Source organism: Mustela erminea, chromosome 2 (assembly GCF_009829155.1).
Source record: "Mustela erminea isolate mMusErm1 chromosome 2, mMusErm1.Pri, whole genome shotgun sequence".
Classification (NCBI taxonomy): Eukaryota; Metazoa; Chordata; class Mammalia; order Carnivora; family Mustelidae; genus Mustela; species Mustela erminea.
The window spans coordinates 141,019,614-141,032,202 of record NC_045615.1 but is presented as its reverse complement, the minus strand read 5'-3'; the positions used below and the strand labels follow the sequence as shown (position 1 = coordinate 141,032,202).

The following is a 12,589-nucleotide window of genomic DNA, read 5'->3' as shown; positions in this document are numbered from 1 at the left end:
TAAAACCTTGCTAGAGCTCGAATTTGCACAATTTTGTCTCCTGAACAATAGTTCGGTGAGGATGACAAGGCAGGTTGATCTTCTCCAAATGTTTCCAGAAGAAACTAAAACTCTCTGAGCTTGTTCAAATCTGCCATCTAGGACAAATGTATTCATTACTCTTCCACGGTATCATGGGTGAGGCCTCCTACACTGGCCTGTTTCAATGGCAGCCCCAGTCCAGGCACAAACTCAGGACCAGAACCCAGACTTCATTTCTCCTCCTATAACCTGGGTCTGTCTCTTTAAGCTTGAAGTACTTGTTTGTACATCAACAGAAAGGTTCTTCCTCCCTCCCACCGTCAGCTAACCTCCTCTGGCCAAGGATGTGAAAAGCACAAACACAGATGAATCACTGAGTTTATCATAGGAAATGAGATATGGAAATCCAACGATCGTATTTTTCTTCTGTTTCTAAGAGGTCACGGTTTAAAAAAAAAAAAAAAAAGAATCAAATGACAACCACTAAGAACCTAAGAGGGGACGTGGGGTGCTTAGCTGACTGGCTTATTTTTCTGGAATTTGCTCCCTCAAAGTGGGTCAGTTCTTTTGAAGTGTTGGTCTGTTTAGGCCGTCAGAGGCCTTTAGTTCCCTGAAGTGTTTTTACTAAGTGGGAGTATCTAGGATCTCAAGGCATTAAAATGCAGCTCTCCCAAAGGGCCTAATTTATTCTCAGGGTTTACTCGCAGTGCCAGGACAAATGGGCTAACCATATTGTAATCTCATTAGGAAGAGTATCACAGCCTTGCAGACCTTCAGCTGGAGTCATACCCACAGCCACGATGTATCAAAAGATGGGGGGAACTAACAAAGAAAAATTTGTTTCAGGCGCCCTAGACCCAGCCAGTAATATTTCCTCTCTGGCTCAGCCATCTAGATGTCATCCATAATTAAGAACAGGATATTAAGTTCTCTAAAGCATAGCATGAAAGAAAGCCACACATTTACCTCTAACAAACACATAAATGGACCTGCTTAAGCCGTCTCTGTTGGTGCACGTGTAATTGCCCGTGTTGGCGGCCTCGGCTTTCTCTGTGACCCATTCGTTGTGCGTGTCCTCCTTCAACTGACCCAGGGTCTCAAAAGTCCATTTGACAAATCCTGGATCGGTGCATGACAGCCTAATCTCGTCGCCAGCACTGACTATTAACTCTGATTTTGCTGGATGGATGGATGGTAGAGACAGTTCCCCTGGACTCACAGATGGTTGAGAAGAGCCTGCCAAGAGAAATAAGAATCGTGTTGAGTATGATCTTTTTCCTTGGCGAAATAAAGCATTTCTTCCAATATTGATTTCCATCTTCTGTGTGCTTGCTCTACAATAAAAATAGGACAAAGCTGCCCTGCTATTTATAGTTAGAAAGAGTTCTGTTTCAAGTTTCTTAAGTTCATCTAGAAGATTATTTTCCGCAACTCTCCACTGATCCAGAGGGTCACACTTGGTATGCAAGCCATACTTGGGGGATGCCATGGCCTTCTCTGGGTTAAACACACAGCTGGGTCAAGTTTCTACTCTGAATATGGGCCATCGCCATGGTACTGACATGCTGACACCCAGCTTGGAAATAACAAAAACAAAACCTCACACTATCAAAAAAAAAAAAAAAAAAAAAGGCATAACAAAACAAAAAAACTACTGGCCTGTTACTCTTCTGGCAAAACATACTTGACCTTGACATAGCGTGGCTGTGAATTCAGTTATTTGTATGTAATTCTCCTAATATGGTGATGTTCATCAAAAGCAGAACTATTTTGGAGTTTCAAACAAGAAGGCAGAAAATGAAAATCCCATTTTAAAGATCAGACCGTGAGCGGTTTCATGACATACGCTGTGTTGCTGCCTGATCAAACCAATGCCTCGATAGGTTTCCTAGACTCTGGATGTGGAACTTGAACCTTAGAAAATTCACGGCAGCCAATTCCCTCATTTGCTCATCTACCTGTTGCAGGACCACAAATAACGGTTCGTTAATTATGATCTGCAAGAGCCTCAAGCTAGGTGCTGGAGAAAATCCCATGTAAGTGCAACACAGGGTTGGTACACACACTCCAGAGTTTAAAGAACACACTGCTCGTGTATCAGAGTAAGTGAAATACAGCTACAAGTTTTAGCTTTAAGCTGAAGAAGAAGGTGGGCTGGGCCTTTACCATATGGGAAAGGTGAAAGAGAAGATAGACACGTGCCACAGGGACCACCTAGACCATGCAGAGACACTATACATTTTGGCTTTTTTTTCTTGTTTTTTTTTCTTTTTTTTTTTCACTATACGTTTTTCAGCAGAAAAGTGGCACATGCAGTAAGATACTGAAGATCTTCGAGATTCCAGGAAATCTGTGAAGAGTTCTGGTCCTCCGGTAGGCAGGAGGAATGAGACATTTGGTAAGGATCTGAGACAAAAAATGCATTATTCTACTGAAGAAAAACACATTAAAGGTTATAGTGTAATTAAAACTACAAAGACTGACTCACAGATGACCTGGGTGAGCGAGTGGGAAGACAGGGTCCCGGGGGAAGGTGGGCTAGAGCAACAGGGTAACGGAACTCCCCCTCGGTGGGGGGTGGGGGGGCTTTCAATCACTTCTGCAGGGTCATGGGGGAGATGGGGTATCTATCCCCTCCCCCACACATGCAAGGTCGGAGACAAGAAGTGACCTGAGTTCTGAAGGAGGAGTAAAAGGCAAAGGCAGCAAGTAAGCCACGCCAGGAAGCTCTCCGCAAGTTTGACAGGACTGGGGTGGGGAGACATGATCAGAAACGGACCGGAACAGGAGGGGCAAGTGCCCCGCTCCCAGGGTCTACCTGGCCAGTGGACGCACTTCTCACCTTATGGCCTGCATTGCAGGTGGGGAAGGAAGAGCAAAAATGCGTGAAGTTAAAATACAGGATCGGATAGTCAAGGGTAAGGGCTTGTGGAAAAAAGAGGAACACAGAGAGTACCAATCTTGGAGAGCTCTTCCAGGCAAGAGGGCATGGGTTTGACATTTAAAAATCAAAAATAAACAAGCAGGGCGCCTGGGTGGCTCAGTGGGTTAAGCCGCTGCCTTCGGCTCAGGTCATGATCTCAGGGTCCTGGGATCGAGTCCCGCATCGGGCTCTCTGCTCAGCAGGGAGCCTGCTTCCTCCTCTCTCTCTCTCTCTCTGCCTGCCTCTCTGCCTACTTGTGATCTCTCTCTGTCAAATAAATAAATAAAATCTTTAAAAAAATAAAAATAAAAATAAACAAGCAACCAAAAAACTACTGCCAGAAAGAAAGGGAATGGGGCACTAAAGAGGAAAGAAAGTTTCAAATAGAGAGTGGTGGGTCCTAGGGCAGATGCTGAGCAGAATCAAGGCAATGAACGAAAGTGATCAAGGGAAGGAACCGACTGTATTGGTGAGAAAGAGACGGCAGGAAACCCAAGAGTACAATTTCAGGTGAGTGTGAAATTTCTGCATGCTCCAAGGTTAAAGGCTCTACGTGTAGACCTCCCTGAGGAGCTATACGGCCCAAGAAGGCAGAGTAATAGAGCTGCAGTCAAACAAGGTTAAAAGTTACAGAAGAGACCTATTGACACGTGAAGACAGAAGAGAGTCTGGGAAGAGGGACAGACCACGGATGCTCTAAAGAAGCAGGGAAACTGTCCCCTGCAGATGCACAGAGATGACGGGTCTCAATTCCAAATTGTTACCCAGACAACTGGGCACCTTTTGACCATGGCTTCCATTGTACCTCCCCAAGATCATGCCAACCATACCCCAGACGGAAGACCCTCAGCAAACCTCAAGTCGCAGAAGGTTAACAAGGTCAATGACAATCATCAAACGTTCTTAAGCACCAACAACATAAGAAGTGTTACAGACAAGACCATCCAGCACCGAAATGGAGGGGCCAGAATATGGAAACAAAGTGCCTGGGATTGTTTTTAAAGTCTGTTTACAGAGTGTTAAATAATGAAACTGGGCACAGCAATAAATGGAGACACCAATATGTCAATTATTGATCCCCTTTAAAAAAGGGAGTAGTTCCAAGCGGATAGCAGGAACGTTGAAAGAGTTTAGTTCAAAAATTCCTAAAGAATTTATACTGCAATATACTTCAATCAGTTTAGCTTTCTCCGGAGTGCATCTGTGGACAGGTCAATCCAGCTGAGTAAATATTGCTGACTTCCGGAGACCTACCACGCCAAAGGAAGTATGACCTAAGGCACGCCACTCAACTTTGTGCCCCAGCTCCCAGATTTGGAAAATGATTAAAATATATATATATATATATATATATATATATATATATATATATATATATACACACCCTCATCTCACAGAGTTTTTATGGGAATCAGAATTGGCTCTCGAGTTAAGACTCTAGATTTGCATCCCGGCTCTGCCAGGAGTTGAGTGTATCATCCTTAGGTAAGTTACCCATCAACTCTGTCTTGGTCTCCCCATTTGAAAAGCAGGGACAGACGGTAGTTGAACCTATTTCATAAGGCTACTGTACAAAGCTGTTTGTACTCAGAACTGTTTGGGGGCCTCCAGAAAAAAACATAATAAATGTCAGACACAATTATTCTAAAAACAGAACCTCTTATCACCCCTCCAGTCAGTCCTGACTTACTCACTTCCTAGGAATATAAATGCTTCCATCATTTCCCAAACGAGTTCCCGCCTGACTTCTGCCTCCTTGGCAGCAAATCCTAGCCATCTTTCCTTCGGAGCCTCTGCCTCTCATCCTTGTCTGCCTTTCCGCTCCTGCTGCCCTACCCCAGACCAGCCACTTACTACCTCACAGAGAGATGACATCCTCTCCCAAAAGATCTTGAGCCTCCATCCAGTCCCAACTCCCAACTCATCAAACCCTGAGATGCATCAGCCTAAAAAACAACCATCTTTCAACAACCCACTCCCAGCCTCAAAGACCCTCCCAGAAGTGGCAGCAGCTAAGAGTGACATTACCTACAGCTTAAAAAACACTTTCACGGGACTAAATTCTAGCTGCCTCCACCAGACCCTTACCTGCGTCTCCCGTAAGACGGATCCTCAGGCTGGCTTCCAAAGGAGCCCATGAACAGCATCCATTCCTTCCTAGGCCCCTCTGTCTGCCCATGACCCCAGAACACACCTCCTCCACAAATTCACCTTCTTGCCATGTGGAAAATCCTGTTTTTCGTGGGTGTTGGTCCCTAACCACGGTCACCTGTCTTCACTAACTCCATCTAACACGTCTAGCCCCATCACCCCTCAGTCTGTCCTGATGCTCACCCGTGGTCTAAATCTAGGTCTCACCTCCTCCGGGAATCTTAAATTGTAATTTTCCCCTGGCAAAGTCATGAAAACATTCTCATGGATCCCTGAACACAGAAAAGACTGGAGGAGGGACAGGTTCCTAAACACCCAGCCCCTGTAATAGGTGTCAGCAGTCCACTGGGCTATCCCCAAGAGAGGACACATGTCATTTCTGCTGCTCCACTAAGAAAAGGGAGTGGCTCCATTCATCCATTCAACTCTTATGGATACATCCCAAAAAGGAGCCTCCAAATTTTTTTTTTTTTTTAAGATTTTATTTGTCAGAGAGAGAGAGAGGGAGAGCGAGCACAGGCAGACAGAATGGCAGACAGAGGCAGAGGGAGAAGCAGGCTCCCTGCTGAGCAAGGAGCCCGATGCGGGACTTGATCCCAGGACGCCGGGATCATGACCTGAGCCGAAGGCAGCTGCTTAACCAACTGAGCCACCCAGGCGTCCTGGAGCCTCCAAATTTGAGATCCCTGGTTTCCACTTTACTTCTGGGGCTTTAAAAAATAAATTTTAAAATAACTGCCACCAGAGGCATTAAGGGTTTTATTTTCAAAATAAATTAGAAGTTCAAGCCTCAAACTCACCCTAGAAAATGAAAATAGAGCTTATATCAGAGTGGGACTCTGGGTATTATTAATTCTCTTTTTTCCAAACTATCTTGAATGTTGTTATGATGTTCTCACAATAAAAAAGACTAGAGATTCATGTTAAAAGGTCTGTACCTATTATATTTAAATATATGCTATGTACCTATTATATTTAAAGTTCAATACCAATAAGGTATTCCAACTGAGCTTTGAAATTGCTCTGAAATTACACATTTTAAAATGCATCTGGTACATAGCAGGATCTCAACAAATGTTTCTTGAATTGGGTTTTATCTACATCGGGACTCTCTGCATTAGAAAAATGTACTTCCTTAATTATGTTTGGCTAAGGATAATTTAAGAGTTGTTTTCTATTCTCTGAACACGTGTTAATTAATGAGCTGGGGGGGGGATGGCACAACTTACCATTCTGGGGACCACCTACCGTAATGTATGATGGCTCTGGACTAGGAACGAGTCAAATATTTATATATGTATCCCGGTTACCTGGCTAAGTGCCGAACCTAGAAGGCAGTCCTTGCTCTCAAAGAGCATCAATAAGGGAGAAAAGGAGCACTTAGGTTGTTAAGATTTTAACAATATGAAGATAAATGCCAACACACTCTCTATAACCTCTCTCATGTGTGTAAAATTCAACCATACCCAAAAGAACTGAAAGTAGGGATGCAAGCAGATATTCGCACATCCATGTTCACAGTAGCATCATCTACAAGAGCCTAAAGTGGAAACAACCCAAGAGCCCGTTGCTAGATCAACAGACAGACAAAATGTGGCAGGTGCACGTGATGGAATATTACTGAGCCCTGAAAAGGAAGGGAAGTCTGACCTGGGCTACCACATTCATGAACTTCAAAAACATGATACTATGTGAAATAAGCCACAAATAAAAGGACAAATGTGGTGTGATTCTACTTACACACAGCACCTACAGTAAGCCAGTCCACTGAGACAGAAGTAGAATAAGATTGCCAAGAGCGAGGGGGAGGGAAGAATGGAGAACTAATGAGGTTAATGGGTACAGCATTTCCATTTGGGATAATAAAAAAAATGTTCTGGAAATGGACAGTGTTGATGGGTGCACAACACTGTGAATGTACCTAATGGCACTAAATTGGACACTTAGAAACGGTACATTTTATATTATGTGTATTTTACCGCAATTAAAAAAAAAAAAAAAAAAAAAAACAAACGTTGAACAAAACAAAACTACAATTCCTCAAAGGCCCTGGCCAGTGAAGCCTCAACCCTTCTCAGCTACCCTGGCTCTTTCTCGGCTGCCACTCTGACCCCCAGTATTAGCCTTTGTGAACACCTTGACTTTGTTTTAAATCAAAGTCATTTAGAAAAACTGTTGTCATTATTTTGATTTGTCCTACACCGTTGTGCTTGAGGGCACGAGTGGCATCTTGGCTCCCATCTCTCTGCTACTTTACACAGAGCAGGCATTCATAAAAGCACTTTTAACTTTCTGGGCTGAATAAGCTCCAAGTTTCCAACCACACGAACTCTAGCGCAGGGGATCCTGGGTGCCCACGACTCCTGCTCCCACCGTCAGGGTCACGTGGTCTTATTCTCAAACCTGTTTCTCAAAATTAGACTTGGGGCCTACTTTATACACAAATGAAGAGCATGTTATGAAAATTGAGGAAATAGGAGTGTGTGTGTTGGGGAAGAGCTCCCTATCGTCTGGTAACAAAGAAATCCACTAAGCGTGGCTCAGCTAAGACCAGTGTTCAATTAAATGTGGGTGAAACATGAGAAGACTGGGGGAGAGGGGCTCACACACCAAGGGAGGGGGGGCTCTGCCTCCCCAGTGCTGTTTCGCAAGCAGGACACTGAAGGAAACGCAGTTAGAAACTGCAGACCTTGCTTGGATTCTGGGTGTGGTGTACACGGAGAACCCCTGCCAGTCATCCCAAACCCAAAGTCAACCAAAACTGCAAAGTCAAGGTTCTGCTTCTCCATTAGAAAGAATGCAGCTATCTACCTTACTTAAGTGACAATACACTACTCAAGGTACATCTGTAGTCTTGTATCCTGTCGATGAAGACACCCATTGAGAGTCCAGGCTGGGCTTGTCCTGTAGAAGGTTCTCAACCGCCAGTGCAAGAGAGAGCCACCTGTTTGAGCGCGAGGCCCTACCTGGGCCCCTCCGCAGTGCCTGGACTGCGTCGACGGCCCATCACTGCAAATCTTTTCTCAAAGATCCTCTTAAGGGCTTTGTACGCTTCACAAACGTCTAAGCTGCAGAGACTGGGTTTACAGCCGGGGTTAAAAGTAAGGAAGTCATTTCAAAACCTTTTCTCCTCTGGACACAACTATAAGGAACCAGGTAAAATAACAGCGGGGAGGCAAACCCAGGTCGAGAGGCCTATTCTGGTCTTGAGGAAGTAGAGTGGGAACCGCAACTAAGGCAAAGCTCAAAGCTCCACGGTAGCCACGCGACTCCTAAATTCACGTACTATTTTACCACAATTCATGATTAAAAAAAAAAAAAACCCTAATGATTTGTATATCCCCTCCTGTTTCTGACATACTTTTACATCCCCCCAGGAATAAACTGCATAAAAACCAAGATGGAAGGATCCTAGTAATTGCCCACAACCCCCATGAGGCCTTAAAAACAGGTAGAGGATACTGGAAATCGAAAAAAGCTGGGGTGGGGAGAGTGGCGGGGGCGGGGGGAGTATGAGCTCAATGAAAACCAAACAAATCTGAAAAAATGCTCTTGGCCCAGTCGGGGGACAGGGGGAGCCTGTATATCCACTCGGGGTCACCCACACAAAGTTAAGGAAACCGAGGAATGGAGAATCCCAGAACAGTCCCGCTCTACTGCACCGAGTTCATGCCACCATAACCACGGAAGTCTCACAAAACCAATATAAACAAAATAAAAATACTGAAAGGTGATCGACACATCCCATGTCTCAGAGGGCAGCTACTCTACGGCCCAGAAACATGATGGAAAGGTCCAGAAGGAGGGACCATGAGAGTTGAGCCGGCAAGCCTTTGTCCATTTGCAAACATAAACACGTGTACAAGGGCATTCAAGGAGGGGAAAGGGGAAGACAAAGTTCTCAGACTAAGGTGTATGGTGGTCAGGAAAAGCTCATCCTGCAAGGACTGCCTCCCCACCAGCCCTACCACACCCCCAAAGGGATAAGCTCTCAGATTCCAAAGCAAAATCTGTTACTATCTCCATCCTCCAAGCCTCACAGAGCGCCAGGTACACAGACAATGACGATAAATGCACGGTGAAGGAAATTACTAGATTTATTAGCTGTGCAGGTGCAGGACAGGGGAAGGTAATGTGGGACATCATCCTACAGAGCAGTACTTCTCTGATCTTGGATGCTTTGTAACCAGCATTCCTGAAGGCTGATTGCTGTCAGTGACAATTTCTAAACACTCTTTTTGATTACGTATCATCAGATAGAAAGTAAAATAAATTCGGGCGGAAAAACATGAGCTTTCTGAGAAACTAAACTACTTTACAGCTACATACTCCCAAACATACCACCCAAATCCCTAGTACTCCCAACCCGTAAGAGCACCTCCATGGACAAGTTCAAGAACAGTCCTACCACATCACATGATTCCAGATTCACAAGTCTGCTATTTCCAAAGGATTTTCTGGGTAAGAAAGAGTTCGGATGGATCTTTAACCTTGTAATACAGAGATTAAAAGCACTTACCCAGGAGGGGCTCATGGTTAAAATCTCAGGTTAGACACGAGGTAAACAGTCAGTAATTGACAGGCTGTCTTCACTGTCTTAAGTCTTTCACTGCAATATTCCCGTGTCTGTGGACTCAGAAACTATTCCCTTGGCATGGTAGAAATTTGTACTTAGTTCTTCAAAATGAAAGAAATTTTCTTTTGGCATGCCAGGGCTTGGGAGTATGTTAGGTACAGGATTTGTGGTGATTATATAAAATTTCAGTATTTAAGACTATACAGTCTCAACCTGTAGCAATATACCATTGTAAAATGATCAGCATTTGAAAGTCAGTTTAAAATCACAAAATAACAAAAAGACTTCACTGAAGCAGAGTTTTTTTTTTTTTTTTAAAAAAAGCATCTCCATAAGTATATTTCCATGTTGGTCTAATGATTATGAACTAATTGACAGAAGGGAACTAAAGGACAGAGAAATAAAAGCTGGTGCATTAGTCGTTACTGGCAGAGAAACGGATCCGTAACAAAGCGAGCGCTTCTGAAACTGTCTTCATTGATGAAATGGTAACTGAGTTCCTACTGTCTGTCCTGGGTGGGGCTGGGGACCAGGAAGACAGCATGGGCTCAGGGCCCAGTGGGGAAGACAGACACACAGAGAATTACCGAAGAATGAAGGAAACACAGCCAACAGGGAAATGGGAGTGGGGAGAACAGGGCCATGAAAGGATTCCCAGAGCTCAAATTAAAGACTCTGTGTGACCTGTTCAAGCTCAGAGGGAGAGGAGGAGAAAATTCTATTAGGGAAGGGGAAGCACAGGTGTGTTCTTCTTATCAGTTATTCTGAATTGCTACAGCATCAAGATGTGAGGCCAGAGGTCCTGGGAGGGGGGCAGGACCACTGGAGGGTCCCCTTTGTCACAGGGGGTGAGCCCACTTTGGTGGGGCGCTACTGATGTGTGCTTGGGGGGGCCGTCAGGGAGCAGTGAAGGATAGTACTGATGGGTCAGGGTTCTGGGGTGGGCTGGATCTGGGCAGTGAAGAAGCAAGAGTTAGAAGGACACCTGATTTGGGCTCAAGTGATGGGGACACGGGGTGCCAACAGAATGGAGGAGGAAGAACAGATTCAGAAGCACATTTGGGCCAGTGGGTGGGTGGCACTGAGACATCGTGGGAACTGGGCTGCGGTGGGGGGGCTGTGTCAGGCCACGAACACACTCACAGCACACAGCAGGTGATGGAGGGTGGGGGTGGTAACCAGCAATATCCCCGAAATGATCCAGGGAGGGAGTGGGGAGTACAAACAGAACCCCAAAAGGAAATGACAGGCGCAAGGTAGCTGGAGGATAGAGACCGGCAATGCCTCTGGTAAAGGAGAACCAGGAGACTCCACACAAGGTGGTAGAAAGGGCCTTCTAGATGAATGCCAGGGTCTCCGAGGACATGGCAGCAGGGAGGGGAGCAGAAGTGGACAGAGAACCAGCTGCATGGCCCTGGGCACACAGGGTCACTGGTCACTGACAGGTATGAGGGCAGAAAGAGAGCCAGGCCAGGTCCTGCATCCCTCATCATAACTGTACGGGAGAATCACCCACATCCCAGCCCCCCTCCCCCACCCGTCACACCAGGATCTCCCAGTGGTCCTGCAGTCCCAGGATGTGGGCAAGGAGGAGCCTTGAATGCACACTCTGCTGGGGGAGAGGAATCTTGGGGCCAGCAGGGGGCGGGCGGGGCATGGAGAGGAGGGGAGAGGTGGGGAGGGGAGGACCCCTCGAGCTGCAGAGCATGGGCAGCAGTGGCTCCCAGTGGACTCCGAGTTAGAACAGGGGATGAGTAGCCACAGAGGCAGAACACCGCAGAGGAATGGGAGTCAGGGAAGGTCAGAAAAGCAGAATCGGCTGGAGGGTCCCCCGTTGCTGACACCTGACCTTGGGGCTTGATAATGTGCAGCCATAAGGTGCATGAGTCCATCTGGGGTGTAAAGGCACCAAAGCCAAGGTGAAAACGCTATGTTCCAGGGTCCTCTCTTCAGAAAAATACCTGTGGCGCAAAGGGGCCAGTGGTAGGACCCGTGAGTCCCGCATCGTCACGGACAGCCAAGGAAGAGTGCCTCCCCAGGCTCCCCAGCGCTAGAAAGGGATGGCCCGCCATAAACGGGGTGCTCTCCTCTGGGCAGACAGGGTCAGGCCGCATCACCCCCCTCCTACCTTCTCACCCACTCACCTTTCTGTGGGCTTTGCAGCCTGGGTGGATTCACCTGTGGTTTGGACCCTTCCTGCCTGCGCTGCTGAGAGTGGTTTCCTCCTAGGGGCCAAATCAGCTTCTCTATTCTCTGCCTTAACCACAGAACCAGTAAGGTGCGTGCTTGGAGAAACCCAGAACTGCCAAGTCACCTGTGTTGCTCAGCCCTTCCTGGAGTACTGGCGTTTCCTGCTTTTCCGGCTATTACTGGGATCCCCAGTTTAAGGCATGTGCACTCGTCCTCTGCCGTAAAGCACTTCCCCCCTCAGATCCCTCAGCACTGGCTGGACCACCGGGAGCGTCCCTGAAGTTGGACCCTGGACGCCTTCCTTCCGGGGGCTCCTGATTCACAAGGATGCCACCAGTGGCAAGACAAGACCCCACCCGCACCACTGTTGTTGCTGTTTGAAAGGCACACCCCAAGATCAAGGAGATGTTAGATACTCTGCTTGCTTCTAAGGAAACGGACTATGAACACCTGGCAACCAAGATTCAAACTCCCAGGAAATGCCTTTTAAAGATAGGACATCTGTCGGGTCACCTGGGTAGCTCAGTGGGTTGAGTCTCTGCCCTCAGCTCGTGTCATGATCTCGGGATCCTGGGATCGAGTCCCGCATCAGGCTCTCTGCTCGGCGGGGAGCCTGCTTCCTCCTCTCTCTCTCTCTCTCTCTGCCTCTCTGCCTACTTGTTGTCTCTGTCTGTCAAATAAATAAATAAAATCTTTAAAAAAAAAAAAAAAAGATAGGACATCTGGCA

The 12,589-nt window shown here is 46.5% G+C and overlaps 1 protein-coding gene across 4 annotated transcripts in view; it reads right to left on the bottom strand.

The window, feature by feature from the left end:
• The window catches only part of KIT (KIT proto-oncogene, receptor tyrosine kinase), a 94,513-nt gene that overhangs the window by 56,028 nt on the left and 25,896 nt on the right, over positions 1-12,589 (bottom strand). For all 4 annotated transcript variants that reach the window (XM_032334335.1, XM_032334337.1, XM_032334336.1 and 1 more), the window contains exon 2: positions 988-1,257. In XM_032334335.1, coding sequence (XP_032190226.1) covers positions 988-1,257 — 270 coding nt within the window. The remainder of the gene's footprint in view (positions 1-987; positions 1,258-12,589) is intronic.